Here is a 14,912-nt window from a genome sequence, read left to right as displayed (position 1 = left end):
CTTTGCCACGTTTCATACGTTTATCGCGAGATCCACTTCGACACTTTCCGTCAGTTTCCGTCAAAGATCGGGGCAAAGATGGCAGCCCCCATAGATCTCAACGCCGCTCGGAGAAATTTAGGCGAGGCCTTAGGGGACAATTTGACAATGTGAGATTTATTACATATGTCTTTTTGTGTCTGAAGACATCTTTAATCAATTAAGATGTCTGAAATTGTCATAGAAAATTTGTTATTTGAGTTATTTACGATCAAACTTGTGACATTTGAAAAACGAAATATTTCCTGTTTTTGACAAGGCCCCTTATATCAATCAAAACAAACATTTAAGTAAAATTATTCCAATTTGAAATTTTACAATTTATAATCAAGGCATAATCCACAATATACCCCAATACAGTGGTGAAAATATTAACACACTCCATAGAGAAAATGCCTAAAACATATAAACTTTTATAATATAATTTTTATATTGTTATATTGAAAATTGTTTTTCTTTTATTTTAGATATTTCCAGAATTTGAAGAACTGGTTTAAACAAAAGGTAAAAAGAGTTGGAATTATAAGTTAAAATTTAATTAACATACTTGTTAGCTTGTTTGTAGCTGAAACCTTTCTCTCCTCAAAGAATAAACTTGTATTAATATTCACAATACGAATATTTTGATATTAAATAATAAAAGTGATTGCTTTTTTTTCATCTTTCAGATCTCTAAAGAAGATTTTGATTTTGAATCTCGAAAATTATTAAAACCAGAAGAAGGTCAGTTTGAATACACTGAATTGAAATCTGATATGGAAAAATTTCCCTCATTTTACACTGCATGGCGTGTTCAATCCTCATTAACACAAACATTGGCAGAAAAGTAGGACGTAAGACTCCCTTTCATTTTGTTTGCCAACAATATTTATAAATTGTTAATATTATTTTCAGTACATCTACACAATGAGTTTTTACTGGCTATTTTATCAAGATGTCAGATGCTGGGCTCCACACTTAGTAAGTTGATACAAATTTCTTTATGTTTCTTATAACTTCTCAGACAGGTGGCTCATTCTGGAACACCTAATGCCATTTTGTAATGCGTTTGTCAAATAGTTAATAATGGATTGTGGGTAACATGGTAGATGGCAAGGTACATTCTGCCATCTTGGCATCTCTTTTGGAGTGTTCACATAACTAATAATGCTCAGGGATAATAATATCAAGTTAGTATCGTTGTACATGACAAGTGATGGAGGGTATGATCATCTTTTCTCAAACACAAAGTATAAAGACTAAACTTTTAATATTTATACCTTTCAGTATCCAAAGATCCATCAAGTAAAAGCCAATCGGTAGTGCCTGTAAAACTTTCTAAAAAAGGAAAATTAAAACGAAAACATCCTGATGGCAGATCTGATTTTATTGTAAGTTTGAATTATTTTCTTTAATGAAACATAAAGTTTTTAAACAGCTCTGTTGATAGTTTAGATTTGAACAAATTTAAAATTTTCAGCCAGGTAAATGTGATATTTTTTTATGTATAGCAATAAATATATGCTGTTTTAAATGTTCCATCTTTGTCCTATTGTCATTGTATTATCTCATGCGACGGGTTAGTTTCAGCATCATTTTTGTAACTTAACTGATCTGTCTATTCTGTTTACAGCAGAGATTCTGTCCAGTCAACCCAGTACAGTATATACCTACAGTTAATATTAGATCTACTGAAGATGAACCTCGACTAGGTAAGAAAATATCCTTGCTAGCTTTAATGGTAGAATGGACAATAATTAGGTCTCTTAATCTGGTCCTGAATGTGTGATAAAGTCAGGAGCAATAAAACTAAATCTTGGAGATTAATTTTTATGTATTATACAATGATGTGTCCAAATGATTGGAACATAAAAGAATTCAGTTATATATATGCCAAATACAACTGCCCTTTGTGAATTAATCAGAACATTTGTGGATATTTTATGCAGGACTTCAAAAGGGTTGATCAGATCCAAAAGATGGTATGATTATTTTGACATTTGTGGCTTTTTTTTGACTGTACAATGGTTATTAAAATCTAAACCCTAATCTTTATTTTTGTAGGGTTTGCAGCTAGAGAGGGTCTGCTACCTGATGACTCTATGATACATGGTAGAATGTTAGTTTGTGCCTGGGAGGCGGGGCTACAGGAAGTTAACGAATCTTGCGTAAAACTCATGTCTCAAGCTGTAGAGGTAAGTGTTTATATCAATCTATTTTTGAATAGGACCAACTAATATGTTACCACTGATGCCAACAATTTGTACAAACTATGTATTTTATGACGTCACTATCAATAAAGCTGCTAATAATATCTAAGGACCTCTCTGATAACTACCTCATGAAACACTTTTTAGTGGAATTGCAGGAACCACAGAGAGGCTGAAAATTGGAATGAGGAAAAATGTTGCTATCACTGTACCTTACATACATCAATAGTTTAGAAAACCTCTCTAGAATCATTTTACAATTTGGACCCTTTGTTACTTTTCATTTATTGTTATTTATATATTATTTACTGTATTTGTTGATCTATTTCTAGAGACAATTAAAGAATATATTAACGACAGTATTATCGCGACGAAGTGGGTATAAATTACGTCATAATAAATTCCCGTTTGCTATTGGTGGCAATGTCAGTAATCCATATTTACGACAGAATCATCTCACACATGACTACAGTCTGAATGAGTAAGTTGTTTATTTGTTATAACTTTGGATTTTTCAACCTCGTCAGGTCGTAGGGGCTGACATTGAAAAATGATCTGTCATTTCCCTCATTACTGCATGCTGTTCCTGTCTGGTTTGAGCAAATTTTTTACAAGGAAGTGTTTGTATGGCTTGGCCTACACCACGGCCCTTTTGAAAAAAAGGTTATGTCTCAGGTTTTCTTTTTTTGAATTCCAGAGAAAGAACGAAACTGTCTGTCACTGGCAATCAAATTCCCTGTTTACGTCCACCAGTAGAGATTGGAGAAGCCAGCGCTGCTCAACAGATCTCCATGGTTACCACTCCCTCTAGTGAGAAGGGAAACGTAACTTTGTATGACGTATTAGATGCTCTACAAGTAAGTTTGAAGAAATTGTACTTACCTTTTTCATACAGCAACTCTTTGTTGATCAAAAGCTTCAAAAGATGTCAGGCCTTTTTCAGAGAAATCTGGCTTATGTCATTGTTAGCAGTCAAATCATGTGAACCTTTTCATTTCAGCTCAACAAAAATGTCATTCCTGCCCACTCAGTGTATGCCCCAATGATAGAACGGATAATTCACAAATTATGGCACCCTAGCAACGAAGATTTAGACCAAGATAGTATTCACCAACAAGAAATCAGCTTAAAACAACAAATAGCCAGTCAGCAAGCAGCAGTTAGATGATGGGAGATAACTCTCAATGGAGGACTGTATAATTATCTCCCTTTGATTTAAAGGCAGCCTTATTCCTGAATGTGATATGAACATTCCTCTCTGAATCTTTCTAATAATAAATTTGTGAAAAAGTTTCTGTTACCATTTTAAAGCCAATTATGTGAGGTCTCTTTACAATCTAATCATGTTTTATGCTTCTATAGCTTATTTTGATCAAGACAGGTGGTTAAGAACCAGCTAGTGCCAAACAGGATCCATTACAAATCGTTGATGTCTTGCATCCACTCGGCTCATATAGATAACTTAAGAAATGGAAAACCTAAGTTGTCCTCTTTCTAAAATCATTGCCAAGAGGTTTGACCACGGACCAGCTGGTAGAAAGGATCCTCGAGAACGTTAATTTATCTTTGTAAAATCACTACCAAGGTTTGGCCAAGCTTGATAAAAATAGATCATTGAGAAACTAAGTTGTTTGGAAAAGGTTTAGAAGAAAAAAATTCTTATAAATTATAATTATTTCTTTCTTTTCTGATTAATAAGATTTCTGAAAATTAAGATCGTTTCTTCGTTTTTATTTCCCTTCATTGCTAAAGACTAGTAGGAGAAATTTTTGGAAAAGAAACCAAAATAACAATTCAATTAATCAATTCAGATGATCTCATGATTTATATGTTTTGAATCTTTTTGCTAGAACAGCAAGTTATGTTAAGAAGTAACATTATTTTCTATTTCAATCTGCTAGTAAGCAATATTGTTGTATATAATTTGTTATTTTGTATATAGTTTATAGTTAAATCAAGATGAAGAATAAAATTATTTTCAAACTATGTTAACTCTTATTTCACATTGGAAATAAATACTTAAATAAAATTCTTTTGATCTCCTAATTCAGCAAGATTAAATACATAGTATCATATATCATTAATTCTTAATCCATAAAAACTCTTCATGGGTCAACAGAACTTGAATGATGTTGTTATTCAGAGTTTCACGCTATATGATCTTCAGACAACTGACCTATGTTCAGTCCGAGTCCCTACATTAAGAACTCTAAAGATATGAACAATTTGAAATAGTTTGAAGATTTAATGGAGAATGAATAGACAATATTATACAGATTGTAGACAGATAGGGAATAATACAGATCTTTACAAATAATAGACAATAGTAATAAATCATACATTTACAATTTGGACGGATTGTTTCCAATATTGGATACAAAATAACATCATGGCAATGTAGCACAAAAAATCTAGGACCAAACTTTAGCTTAGGATAAAGTTTGACACTTATAAATTCAGATCACCAGATAATGTTTTGGTAATTTTTAACACAGATTTGAAGGCAATACAGTGTCAGTATTTGATTACAGAGATTGAAATCAATACAGTAAGAAATTAAAGAAAAGGCACTAATTCGTATCCATTTTGTCTATGTTTGGATGGAAAATATTGTTGCTTTGGTCAATGATATTATGAAATGGCATTACTAAGCTAGTAAGACAATGCCTTTGCCATGCAGTACACAATGACCTGGACAAAATTACCCAAACCATGCAGTATGCAATGCAGCAAATTTTCAATGGCAGCATTGGCTATTACTCTACTCTTTTTGGAATATTATTAGTATATATTGCTAAATAATAGCTCTCAAAGGATATATGAACAAATAAGAAAGCTAAGTATAGTCAGACACTACCATTAATATACATCAGAGTTTAATTCTAAACATAAACACAAACAATTCAATACATTTTATTTTGAGGTAGAATCAATAGTAATAGAAACTTTATAAGACAAAGCTCTCATGATTGCAGTTGTCTTGGGGGTAAATTGGTACAGATAATCCAGGAAAGATCAATGCCAAGAGGTTTGTCCAAGGACAAGCTGGCAGACAGGATTCTGAATTGTGAACCTAAGTTATTATCCTTGTAAAATACAGTTGTTTCTCTCTATTATGTTTGTTACTATTTAAACTAACTAAATATATAGTGAACTGTTCGTGTCTATATTTTGGATCATACCCAGTCGTGTAAAATATCTTGTTTTCGACTTCACCCCTAAATCTTGCTAAAGAGTTTCTCAAAACATACAAAAAAATATAAAAATAAATAAATTTAGATATGTACATAACTAATTTCTTAATTACAAAAATTATTCTACAAAAACTTCATAATATAACGAACATTTTAACTGATAATTCAAATGCAACATAAAGTCGTAAAGATACACAAAATATCTGGACACATGATAAATAAGCTGAACTCTTTTCACAGAGTCTTTAAACTCAGTTCATACAAATGGCTGTTTTCACAGAATTCACTTCGCAAGTGAGTTGTTTTCACTTAGGTATCAAACAAATTCCATTTTCCATCCCATTTCATACTTCCAAAATAGAAGACAAAACAACCTAGTCTTTCAATAGCCCTAAATTCCAGTTATGAAAGGCATGAATTTCAAACAGGCTAGACTTTGTTCAGTCGCAAATGAGTTTATTTCTTCCAAGTGTCTGAAAAACCCTTTTTTTATGGCTACATTGAATACAGTCTTTAAATGTGATTTAGTCATAGGATTTGAATTGCCACTCTAAATTCAACACACGAGCTTGTGATAACTATTTTAAATTGTTGATTTTACTTTTAGTTTATCTAGCTGAATACATAAATTCCATTCCATTCCATAACCAGTTTCACATTTAGTTTAGTTAATTTGGTCTTCCATTTTCTTTTCTGATTCAATTCAAAAACATCACAAAACTCAACACTGTGAATATAATTTCAACATTAAGACAATCTTCTTGGCACTTTTATTCCATTTTGAAATTTTCAAACTTAGCAATATTAGTCCACCATTTCCAGTTCTCTCCCCTTGGCACTAACGATGATTTGGCCAGCTCAGGCACTTTTTGGTATCCATTAATTTGAAAATAGAAATAAATTTTTTGGCAGACAAGTATTATCTCTATGGCAGGTTAGTATATAATGGCCATTTTTCTTGTTGTCATGGCAACAAGTCATTCAAAGTTTTCGCCCTGCTTCTAACGAAACTGTCATTATTTTCACAGAATTGAAGGCACTTTAGGAAATTTACTTCAAATCTTTGATGGACAAACATTCTAGATATTTCCGCAACTACTATACTATGACACTCTTTTCAGTTTCTTATCATGAATTTTTGAACACGTTTCTACCGTTTCAGCCAATAAAACTTCGAAAATGGAATCAGCCAATGCATTTTTTACATCAAGTTCATCTGCGTTGTAGTCGACCCAGTCGGGCTCTTCCTCGCGTAATTGTAACGTTAAAATATTATCAACGTTGTCTTTCTTTTTACGAATATTAAATTTATTTTTAACGCGATCGGCTTTTCGCATGCCGTTCACACCAAGTATGTCATTAACAGCTTTATGAACAGTTGGTCGTAATTCATCAACCGTTGTAGGTGGCGCATATCCTTTGAAATAATGTTGTCTGCGGCGTTTAGGTTTTTCATACGGCTGAAGCACAACTTCCTCTTCCTGACTGTAAATATCACAAATTATCTCCCCTGTTAAATCAAACAACATCTTTTTATACGTTTTCTCACTCTTTTGCTCCATGGAGAGATTTGATTGGTCAGTTTTGAAGAAAGAGTCGGGTGGCGTCACGTCTGTAAAAGGTTCCCCACATCTGCGACAATTCCAATATATATCTATAGAATCATTGATGATGGCCTCAACTTCAGATTTATCATGAGGTACAGCATATACTATTTCTTGCTCTTCTTCACGGAGGGCTGGAATAATACCTGGAATAGATAAAGAAAATTCTCAAATTGCTGGGCAGAAATGACTACAAAGTGCCAATATTTGGCAGAAAGGTAGAAAGGATCCTCGTGAACCTTAGTTCCGAAAATTGCTGTGTATTAATGTTTTGTTATTTTATATTTGCCTCAATTAATTTTGCCAGCCAACCTAAAGGATGTAAGGGATTAAAGATAGAGGAGAAAACCTACCAGCTTGTTGAGTTTTATTGTTGGCCACTCCGAGAGTTTCCTCAAAATAATCATCATCTTCATCATCTTCACCACCCAGAAGAGATAATAAATCTTTATCTAGCTGTTGTACTTCCTGAAATATAACATACAGACTATTTGATTGGCTGTCAGAACTTCCTGTCGTAACTAAGCGACATCATAGTGGAGAGTGACATCATAGTGAAAAGTGACATCATAGATAGGCACAGTTCTCATTCAATATCTCCACCAAGATCTCAATTAGAAATGAAATGAAATAGAATGAAACAGGCACCTGTTTGGGCCTTGACAACGGAATTAGCCTACTCTTAAATGATTTCCAACTGTTGAGGAACCTGTAACAGCCCAGTCTAAAGCTTGAAAAGTTATTGACTGTTTGATATAACACACCACTTACCTTAGTTCTTACAACAGCTAAATTAGGAGTACCAGGTCTCTGTAGGTCCTCTTCCAAATCTGATTGGTCACTTCTAGAATCAAGATGACCGTTGACCAATGGTGTTTCTCCATTCACTAACTGGTTATTATCACGTTTTTTATTTCGGATGTCAATCATCTGAGTGATGGCATTCTCTAGTAATTTATTCATAACGTCGTCTGCAGCTTTGTCTGATTTTGGTGATTCAGATCCGTCTTTTTGAGGACTGATGTCTGCTTCCGATGGCTTCTTCGGTTTGGGTAAAGTGGGGGGTGGGACTTTCTTTTGAGCTGCTTGCTTGTTGGAAATTCCTTCCATAGTCTCTACAGAGTCCACGATAATCTCCGCAGCAATTTCATTGGTCAATTTATCAGCCAATGCCTCGACATCATGTTGTTCGGGTTTCGAATCAAATTGTTGGACGTTTTGTGCAGCATCTTTAATGACCTTCTCAAGGTCACTGTCAGTCGCTGACCCTTCTTCTTGACTGGTCAAAGAGTCGTCTGCTGTTGGCTTGGTTTCAAATTTCATGCCTTCTGGTACAGTACTGATGTCACTTCCTGCAACCAGCACTCCATGACCTTGACGACATTCGAAATATTTTTGGCAGACGTCATCTTGGTCGTTGTCCGGGTGCTCCAATTCAACTCCTGCCCAGACACCTGGAGCAAAATCAACCTTACCCTTGTACAAGAGCTTGCCCTTTTTACGTCCCCACACCAAAACAGGTTCGTTGATTTGGAATTCTGCCAAGGGATCTGTTAGGAGCAAGGCACTGTTCTCATCATCACCAATTAAAGGCGTGGCTACACGGGGGGTCAACTCATCTTCCGAGATTTCTCCCAGCAAATCATCCAAATCCTTATTAGTCAAATCATCACGATGATTGGCAGGCTTCTTTTCTGAGAGCGAGGGCAAACTGGCGGAGATGTGTTCCGAAATGTCTTCTTCGCTGACTTGACTAGCCACCTTGGAAGCCTGAGAATGACCTCGAGCAGGTAATCTGACGGGAGTCTTTTCTGACTCAGATTCTGATTCCACAGTTCGTTCTGATTCTTCATCTTCGAAGTTGACGCCGTATGAACTTGCGACAGATCGCTCCGTACCACTGGATGGTCTGGACACTGTCGGAGAGTAGGACAAAGTGTGGTGAGATTTGGCGTGAGAGTCTGTTTCGCTGTCCGACTCCTGAATTCCAGTCAAAGCTTGCGAAATTGATTTCTCTGCTGCACTAGATTCCGACTTATCCCCTTCTTTCGGTTTCGTTACATCAAGTTTTAATGATTTCGAGGCATCTGATTGGACAGAAATTGCTTCGTCGATGACCTCAGAAATTTTTGAATCATCCCTGGGTGAAAGAATTCGTGAAGCACTTTTGTCGCTTCGAGCACTAAGCGATGGTTTCAAATTCGTATGTAGGGAACTTGCAGACGCTGTAAAATCCAAACTATACGAGGCGTCATCATCTGCTTTTGTAAAATCAACTTCATCTTCCATTGGTTTTGATTTTTCAATATCAATTTTAAGAACTCCTGATTCAGTTTTTGTGACTTCTGAGCCTTCAGAAAGTTCTTCGATGACTTCAGACACACTGGATTGAGATTGACCATCTTTGACCTCAGGTTTTTGAGCAAGCTTTGGTACCGATTTTTCTGACTCACTACCCTCTGAAATTCTGTCAAGGAAACTCTTCTTGTCAAGCAATGGTGATGTTTTACAGGTTTCTAAAATAAAATTAAGAATAAGTAATAAGAATGAGACGTGCATATAAACACTACCTTGGCCTCAAAAATACCAACCCAAATCACATTCATGATGCTAAATTTGAAGATTTGGAAAATGATTTTGCAGTTTTCTCCTAAATAATTTCTGACTTACCTCTACTATCAGACAAGTTGGGAGAATTCTGAGCCGAATCCGAGCCATTGACTGTATCTTCGTAACTTGACGAGAAACTTCCTTCTGTGTCACGTTGTCGGGTTGGAGTTACCTCCTCTTGTCTGACCTTCGATTTAGGATGTTTGATCAACGGCTTCACGACAGATTTATTGGGTTCAAGTTCAAGGTCACTCTGCTCGTGTTTTAATTGGTTGATATAGTTGTCATAAGCCTATAAAAAAATTCAAAATATTTCAGATTACGCGTCGAAGAAAATTCAAAATTAAGAATCCATTAAATGAAGGAAAAAATATAAAAAGTATTTTCTTTCATATAAAATCAAATTTGAGCATTTATAGCAAAATAGAGGTAGAAATGAAAAGATGGCTGCCATTAAATCAATAACCACCATACCTCAACTTGTTTCTTCAGAGATTCTTCTTGAGCCTTGAGTTTCTCCTTCTTTCTGGCTTTCCTTGCCTTCTTCAACAGATCACATTCCTTTCGTCGTCTGCGTAATTCATCATTCAGATGTCTGATACGACCTTCATAATCACTAGTATCTGATACCGTATCTAAAATAAATAGTTGCATTAAAGAGGTTTCAGATACTCAATCCTCATCAGGACAGTTAAGTTTTAGAAATTGGGGTTAACTTTTGGATAACACAATCCCCCAGCTCAGTTTTTTCTAAAAGAACCTTATTATATTTTAATGTGACGTATAAAATAAGCTAATACCTGTATGAGAAATAGAGTCTTCTGATTCGCTCTCGGAACCAGTACGTCGTGACCATGGTGATGGTAGAGGTGAACCAGACGGTAAATAACGACCGAGAGGTTTACGTTTACTACGACTAGCTGTTGTTTCTTCAAACGTGTCATTAGTATACTCTTCATTAACTGAACTGTTTACTATCGTATCATCACTAGAATCATTCACTCTAAAAATAAAATAAATCATGTTAAAAACTCAGCACAATTTTATTTTTTAGCAAATTGGGTATTGTTTCTAGGTTTTCCCCAAAAATAAGTACGATTCCTCCTGAGTGGCCTTTTAATGGTGACTTCTGAACAGGTTCTGTCCCTACCAATTCTGTCACTAGGCATCAATTGAATGTTCAGGAACTGGATATGTTACATTCAAAATTTACCTGTTTATACCTTTCTCCGCCATATTGAATTCTGTTACTCTGAACCCTGTTCTAACTTGTCTTTGAATTTCTCGTTGATTCCATGAATCCTGAACTCACCAATCGTTTAAACATAGTAGTATTTTAAGATGGTGTCTCAAAAGATTATATAAAAAAAAAAAAATTTGTATTAAACATACTTGTGTTTGTTGTCAGGAGTGGCAGAAGATAACGTCCGAGACGGAACTTCTTCAGGTATAGACATATCACTTCCACTATCTTTCGGTGACCTTGGTTGTGACTTGACCTCAGTTTCGTCTGTTTTCTGTCGAGTATCGTGAGGTGTCATGTGACTGGTAGAGTATGAATCGTCCTTCACTGTACTCAACTGTTCTGATATCATACTTTCACTTTCTGTTCGGGCTGGTGGCTTCGATTTAGCTGTAACAAACAAATATGGTTTAAAATTTCCTGATTGAAATTGTGTTTTAACATCTTATTATTCTGAACCTAATAGAGTTAATGGAGATAAGTAAATGCTGTACATTGGGCTATGGAGAATATTCGTCGAAACTGCAGCATGAGCCTACTCTTTTTAGGATTTCAAAATGTCAGAGATCATTGAGAAACTAGGCAATCAACCTCCATCAAACATCAAGGCGAAATATTCCTACCTTTAGGAGCTTTGGCTGGTTCAACTTTCTCTGCCTTCTTGTCTGCTTTCTTGTCAGCAACTTTCTCAGATTTCTTCCCCTTGGCACCGTCTTTCGATTCATTCTGCCAGGCATCCAACGCCTTCTTCTCCATCTCAAAGACCTCCGCCTCCTGATCGTCAAGGTGTTTCTTCCACGCCAGTAATTCCTCAGCATTTTTCTTACGACTTAGTAACTTGATTTCTCTTTTTGTTAAATATCTAAAAATTAAATAACTGGAGATCTAGTTTTCTTGGGGCTAGCAGGCAATGTCATGCAGTGTGCAATGAGGGAAATTTTGCCAGGACAACGACATTAGCCTAGTATGTACAGCAAGTAACACTAGAAGTATTTTTTAAATCAGCCCTCTAACCTATATCACTGACAGAGAAAAACATCAATTGAATTTAATTCATGAGGAAGTTAAAATAAACATGTCTTCTACTTACTTGTCATTTAACCAAAGTTGTTGTTTTTTCTCCAGTTTTCTCTTATCACTCTTTGATACTTTATTATTAGTTTTATCTCCGTAGATCTCAGAATCAGACTTGTATTCTACAAAATATCACGTAAATCATAAACTAACTAAAACATCTCTTCTACAACTAATTAGATCAGATTACAATTTCGCTTTGTTGTTGTTGATATTTTTAATATCCATGGTAATCTAACAAGTTTTTATCCCGTATATTCTATTGAAGTTATTTTAAACCAATGAAAGTGTATCATGTAGAACTCTCTGTTATAGTGAAACTCAAATAGACTGTCATATTGTAATACTATAGATTATGACTCTCCTAAATCAACAGGATCAAAATTTACAATCTGTTTTAGTCAGGGAACAAATATTTAAATTTAAACTTTTTGAAAATAGAAATAAACTCTTTACCTTTGGCTGAAATATCTTCATTTATATCAGAGGCATCATCGAGCTGTAAAACACAAAATTTAAATCTATACAACACTTAATCTTTACATCCTCTAGCTTGGCTTACTGCTATTACAATCGATATTTTCACACTCCTTGTTAGCTAATTACTACTTTCAATTTAGTTACTGTTATTAAATTATTTACTTCATTTTAAGAAATCAGTATTAAATAAACAATTTAAAAAGTTGCTATGTAATCACTTTGTGTTTAACTTAATAAAATATATCGTACATAATGAATACAGAGGATATATAAAAAATCTTTATCAAGTTGGCGAAGTCTGTTACAATACTGTAAAGCCATTTCAACCTCCAGGTAGGCTACTGTCATATCAATAACTATAGGTATAAGTTAAAACTAGATTTAAAACCATTGAGTATTTCATGTCAGTTGTAATAACTTGTGAGTACTATCAGTTAAATTAGAAAGATCACTGTCAAACTATTAAGTAAGTTAGTAATAACAGGTCATCCATGTCATGAGCTCATTAGATCAAAGTTAGGAACTTAATTAGCTCAAAATCGGATGCCTATTTAGTCAGAAATTAAACCAAAAGCACAGGGCAAGGCATAAAAATTGAATTTTGGGTTTAAAACAATGGTTAATTTCACCTCCATAATTTTTTTCTTTGAAATTGGGTCACTTTTAAGAAAAATTAATAAATAATTTAACTAAATCATATAACTTTATACAATATTTTCTGGAAGTTGATTTTTATTTTAAATTTTGGTAAATTAACTTACTATACTGGCATCGTCTTCTGTATGTATATCACTGGGTCGACCTAGTCTACCAGTTAATTTCTTTAAACCTTCTTGTAACTTCGTCATTCTCTACAATATCAAATAATATCATTTAATTATTCCAAAATAAATCATCAAACCTTCTGATGCCAGTGCCAGTGCTTCTGTGAGATGGTCTAGTGCCAACTTTTGATCCTTAATCTGAAACTCAAGCATATGACCTTCAACTTGTCTAAATCAGTCAAAATATAACAACGATCTAAAAAAAAACTGGTACCTTTTTCTGATGAGCTTTAGCAATAGCTTCCTGTTGTTTTAAAACATTCTGTCGTTCTCGGCTAGTCTGCAGATTAGCTTCCTGTAGGCGCCGAATTTCATCCTGAAAAATCAGAAAATTCATAGAGTATTATAAAATAGATTTTTTATTTTCAAAAATAATTAGTGAAATGAATATTGTAGGCTACTTTTAAAAGAAAAACACAAACTGAATAAAATCCACACCTGTTTCTCATGAAGTTCTCTTAGAACAATCTTCTCTTTCTTTTTAATCTGGGGATGGACGTCGTCTGCTCCTTTGTCACGTAGATGGCGCTTCTGTTGTCGTAACCATGACAACTCAGTTTCAGCTTTCTTCTTCAGTGCTGTCTCTCTGATTCTCAACATGGCAGCCTAGGAAAAACAAATTTAAAAAGTTACAGTGAATGTTAGATGAAAGCTGTACCCAACAGCCAAACCAGTGTTTCTATGACAACTGAACTCTGTGCAAGTACAAATAATGAGATTTGAATCAAAGAATTTCCTTGAATTTTACCTGATGCCTCACTACGTTTCTATGACAACTAAACTAACCTGATGCTGGGCACGAAGTTCCTCTTCTTTCATCATCTGTCTGACCATATCGGCCGTAAATTTACTGAAAGTGTCGCCCCCTACAAATAGAGAGGACATTGACACGTCTCCTAGAGATAGTTGACTCGTACCAGCTGAAAGATATGACATCGATTTACTATTACTAGAGCAATTCTAGTGCATTATGGGATTTGATTTCGTCCAATCAATGCCAAGGTAACAATATGTCCAATCTGTTTCTTCAGACAAAGCCTTGGATAGAATGGTGGACCAGTTTAGGACTTTGTATGATATTAATTCATCAGAAATGTAACACGAGGGAGAAACACCAATTCTTACCATCATCTTGCATAAAACTATCATCACTCTGTTTCCGTTTTAATTCTTTACGATGACTCTCAGACGGTAAAACTTGTCGAAAAGATTCATCTTCTGTTATAGAATCATCAAATGATAGGGTGTAGTCTTCTAAAAATAACAATATGAATGAAGTTTTATGTCCTACTTTTATGTACCTGATTGATCTAATGAAAATAGGCAACGCCATGCAGTGTGCTATGAGTGATATTTTGCCAGAATAGTGGCATTAGCCTAATGTTTTTTAACTTCTTACTCTCCAAGCCACTTCAGCTCCCATAACTACACATGAGAATGTTAATGGTTGTCAAATTCCAGCACAAATATTCAACCAACCATAACCCTTTAAGAAAGTATCTGTCCCTCCCTACCTGGTATATCTTCATGTATACTCTCTGTTTTAGAGAGATCTTGTCCGTCTGCATCACTGACTGATTTTATAGAGGATGAATCACTGTCTAAACGACTGTCTTTAGCTGTTATAACAGACGATGTCGTGGCAGATCTGAAAT

At 34.8% G+C, this 14,912-nt stretch overlaps 3 protein-coding genes across 3 annotated transcripts; 1 reads left to right on the top strand and 2 right to left on the bottom strand.

Moving 5' to 3' along the window:
• Nucleotides 1–78: 78 nt before the first annotated feature.
• LOTGIDRAFT_225644 (hypothetical protein) lies at nucleotides 79–4,253 on the top strand (the record flags this gene model as incomplete). The annotated part of the gene is made up of 10 exons (XM_009050193.1): nucleotides 79–149; nucleotides 507–543; nucleotides 708–762; nucleotides 934–1,003; nucleotides 1,331–1,409; nucleotides 1,652–1,730; nucleotides 2,083–2,213; nucleotides 2,561–2,709; nucleotides 2,926–3,085; nucleotides 3,229–4,253. The coding sequence occupies 10 exons, from the start codon at nucleotides 79–81 to the stop codon at nucleotides 3,394–3,396; spliced, it is 999 nt and encodes a 332-aa protein (XP_009048441.1). The 3' UTR covers nucleotides 3,397–4,253.
• A 2,272-nt stretch (nucleotides 4,254–6,525) lies between these two features.
• Nucleotides 6,526–7,140, bottom strand: LOTGIDRAFT_140328 (hypothetical protein; the record flags this gene model as incomplete). The annotated part of the gene is made up of 1 exon (XM_009050192.1): nucleotides 6,526–7,140. A coding segment is annotated over one exon (615 nt), but the record flags the coding sequence as incomplete, so codon positions are not given.
• A 6,328-nt stretch (nucleotides 7,141–13,468) lies between these two features.
• On the bottom strand, nucleotides 13,469–14,476 carry LOTGIDRAFT_56916 (hypothetical protein; the record flags this gene model as incomplete). The annotated part of the gene is made up of 4 exons (XM_009050191.1): nucleotides 13,469–13,573; nucleotides 13,696–13,863; nucleotides 14,044–14,167; nucleotides 14,373–14,476. Coding segments are annotated over 4 exons (501 nt in total), but the record flags the coding sequence as incomplete, so codon positions are not given.
• Nucleotides 14,477–14,912: the final 436 nt, after the last annotated feature.

The sequence above is a fragment of the Lottia gigantea genome, assembly GCF_000327385.1.
Source record: "Lottia gigantea unplaced genomic scaffold LOTGIsca_146, whole genome shotgun sequence".
NCBI lineage: Eukaryota > Metazoa > Mollusca > Gastropoda > Lottiidae > Lottia > Lottia gigantea.
The sequence above is the reverse complement of the archived record's forward strand: the minus strand, read 5'-3'. Positions and strand labels throughout refer to the sequence as shown.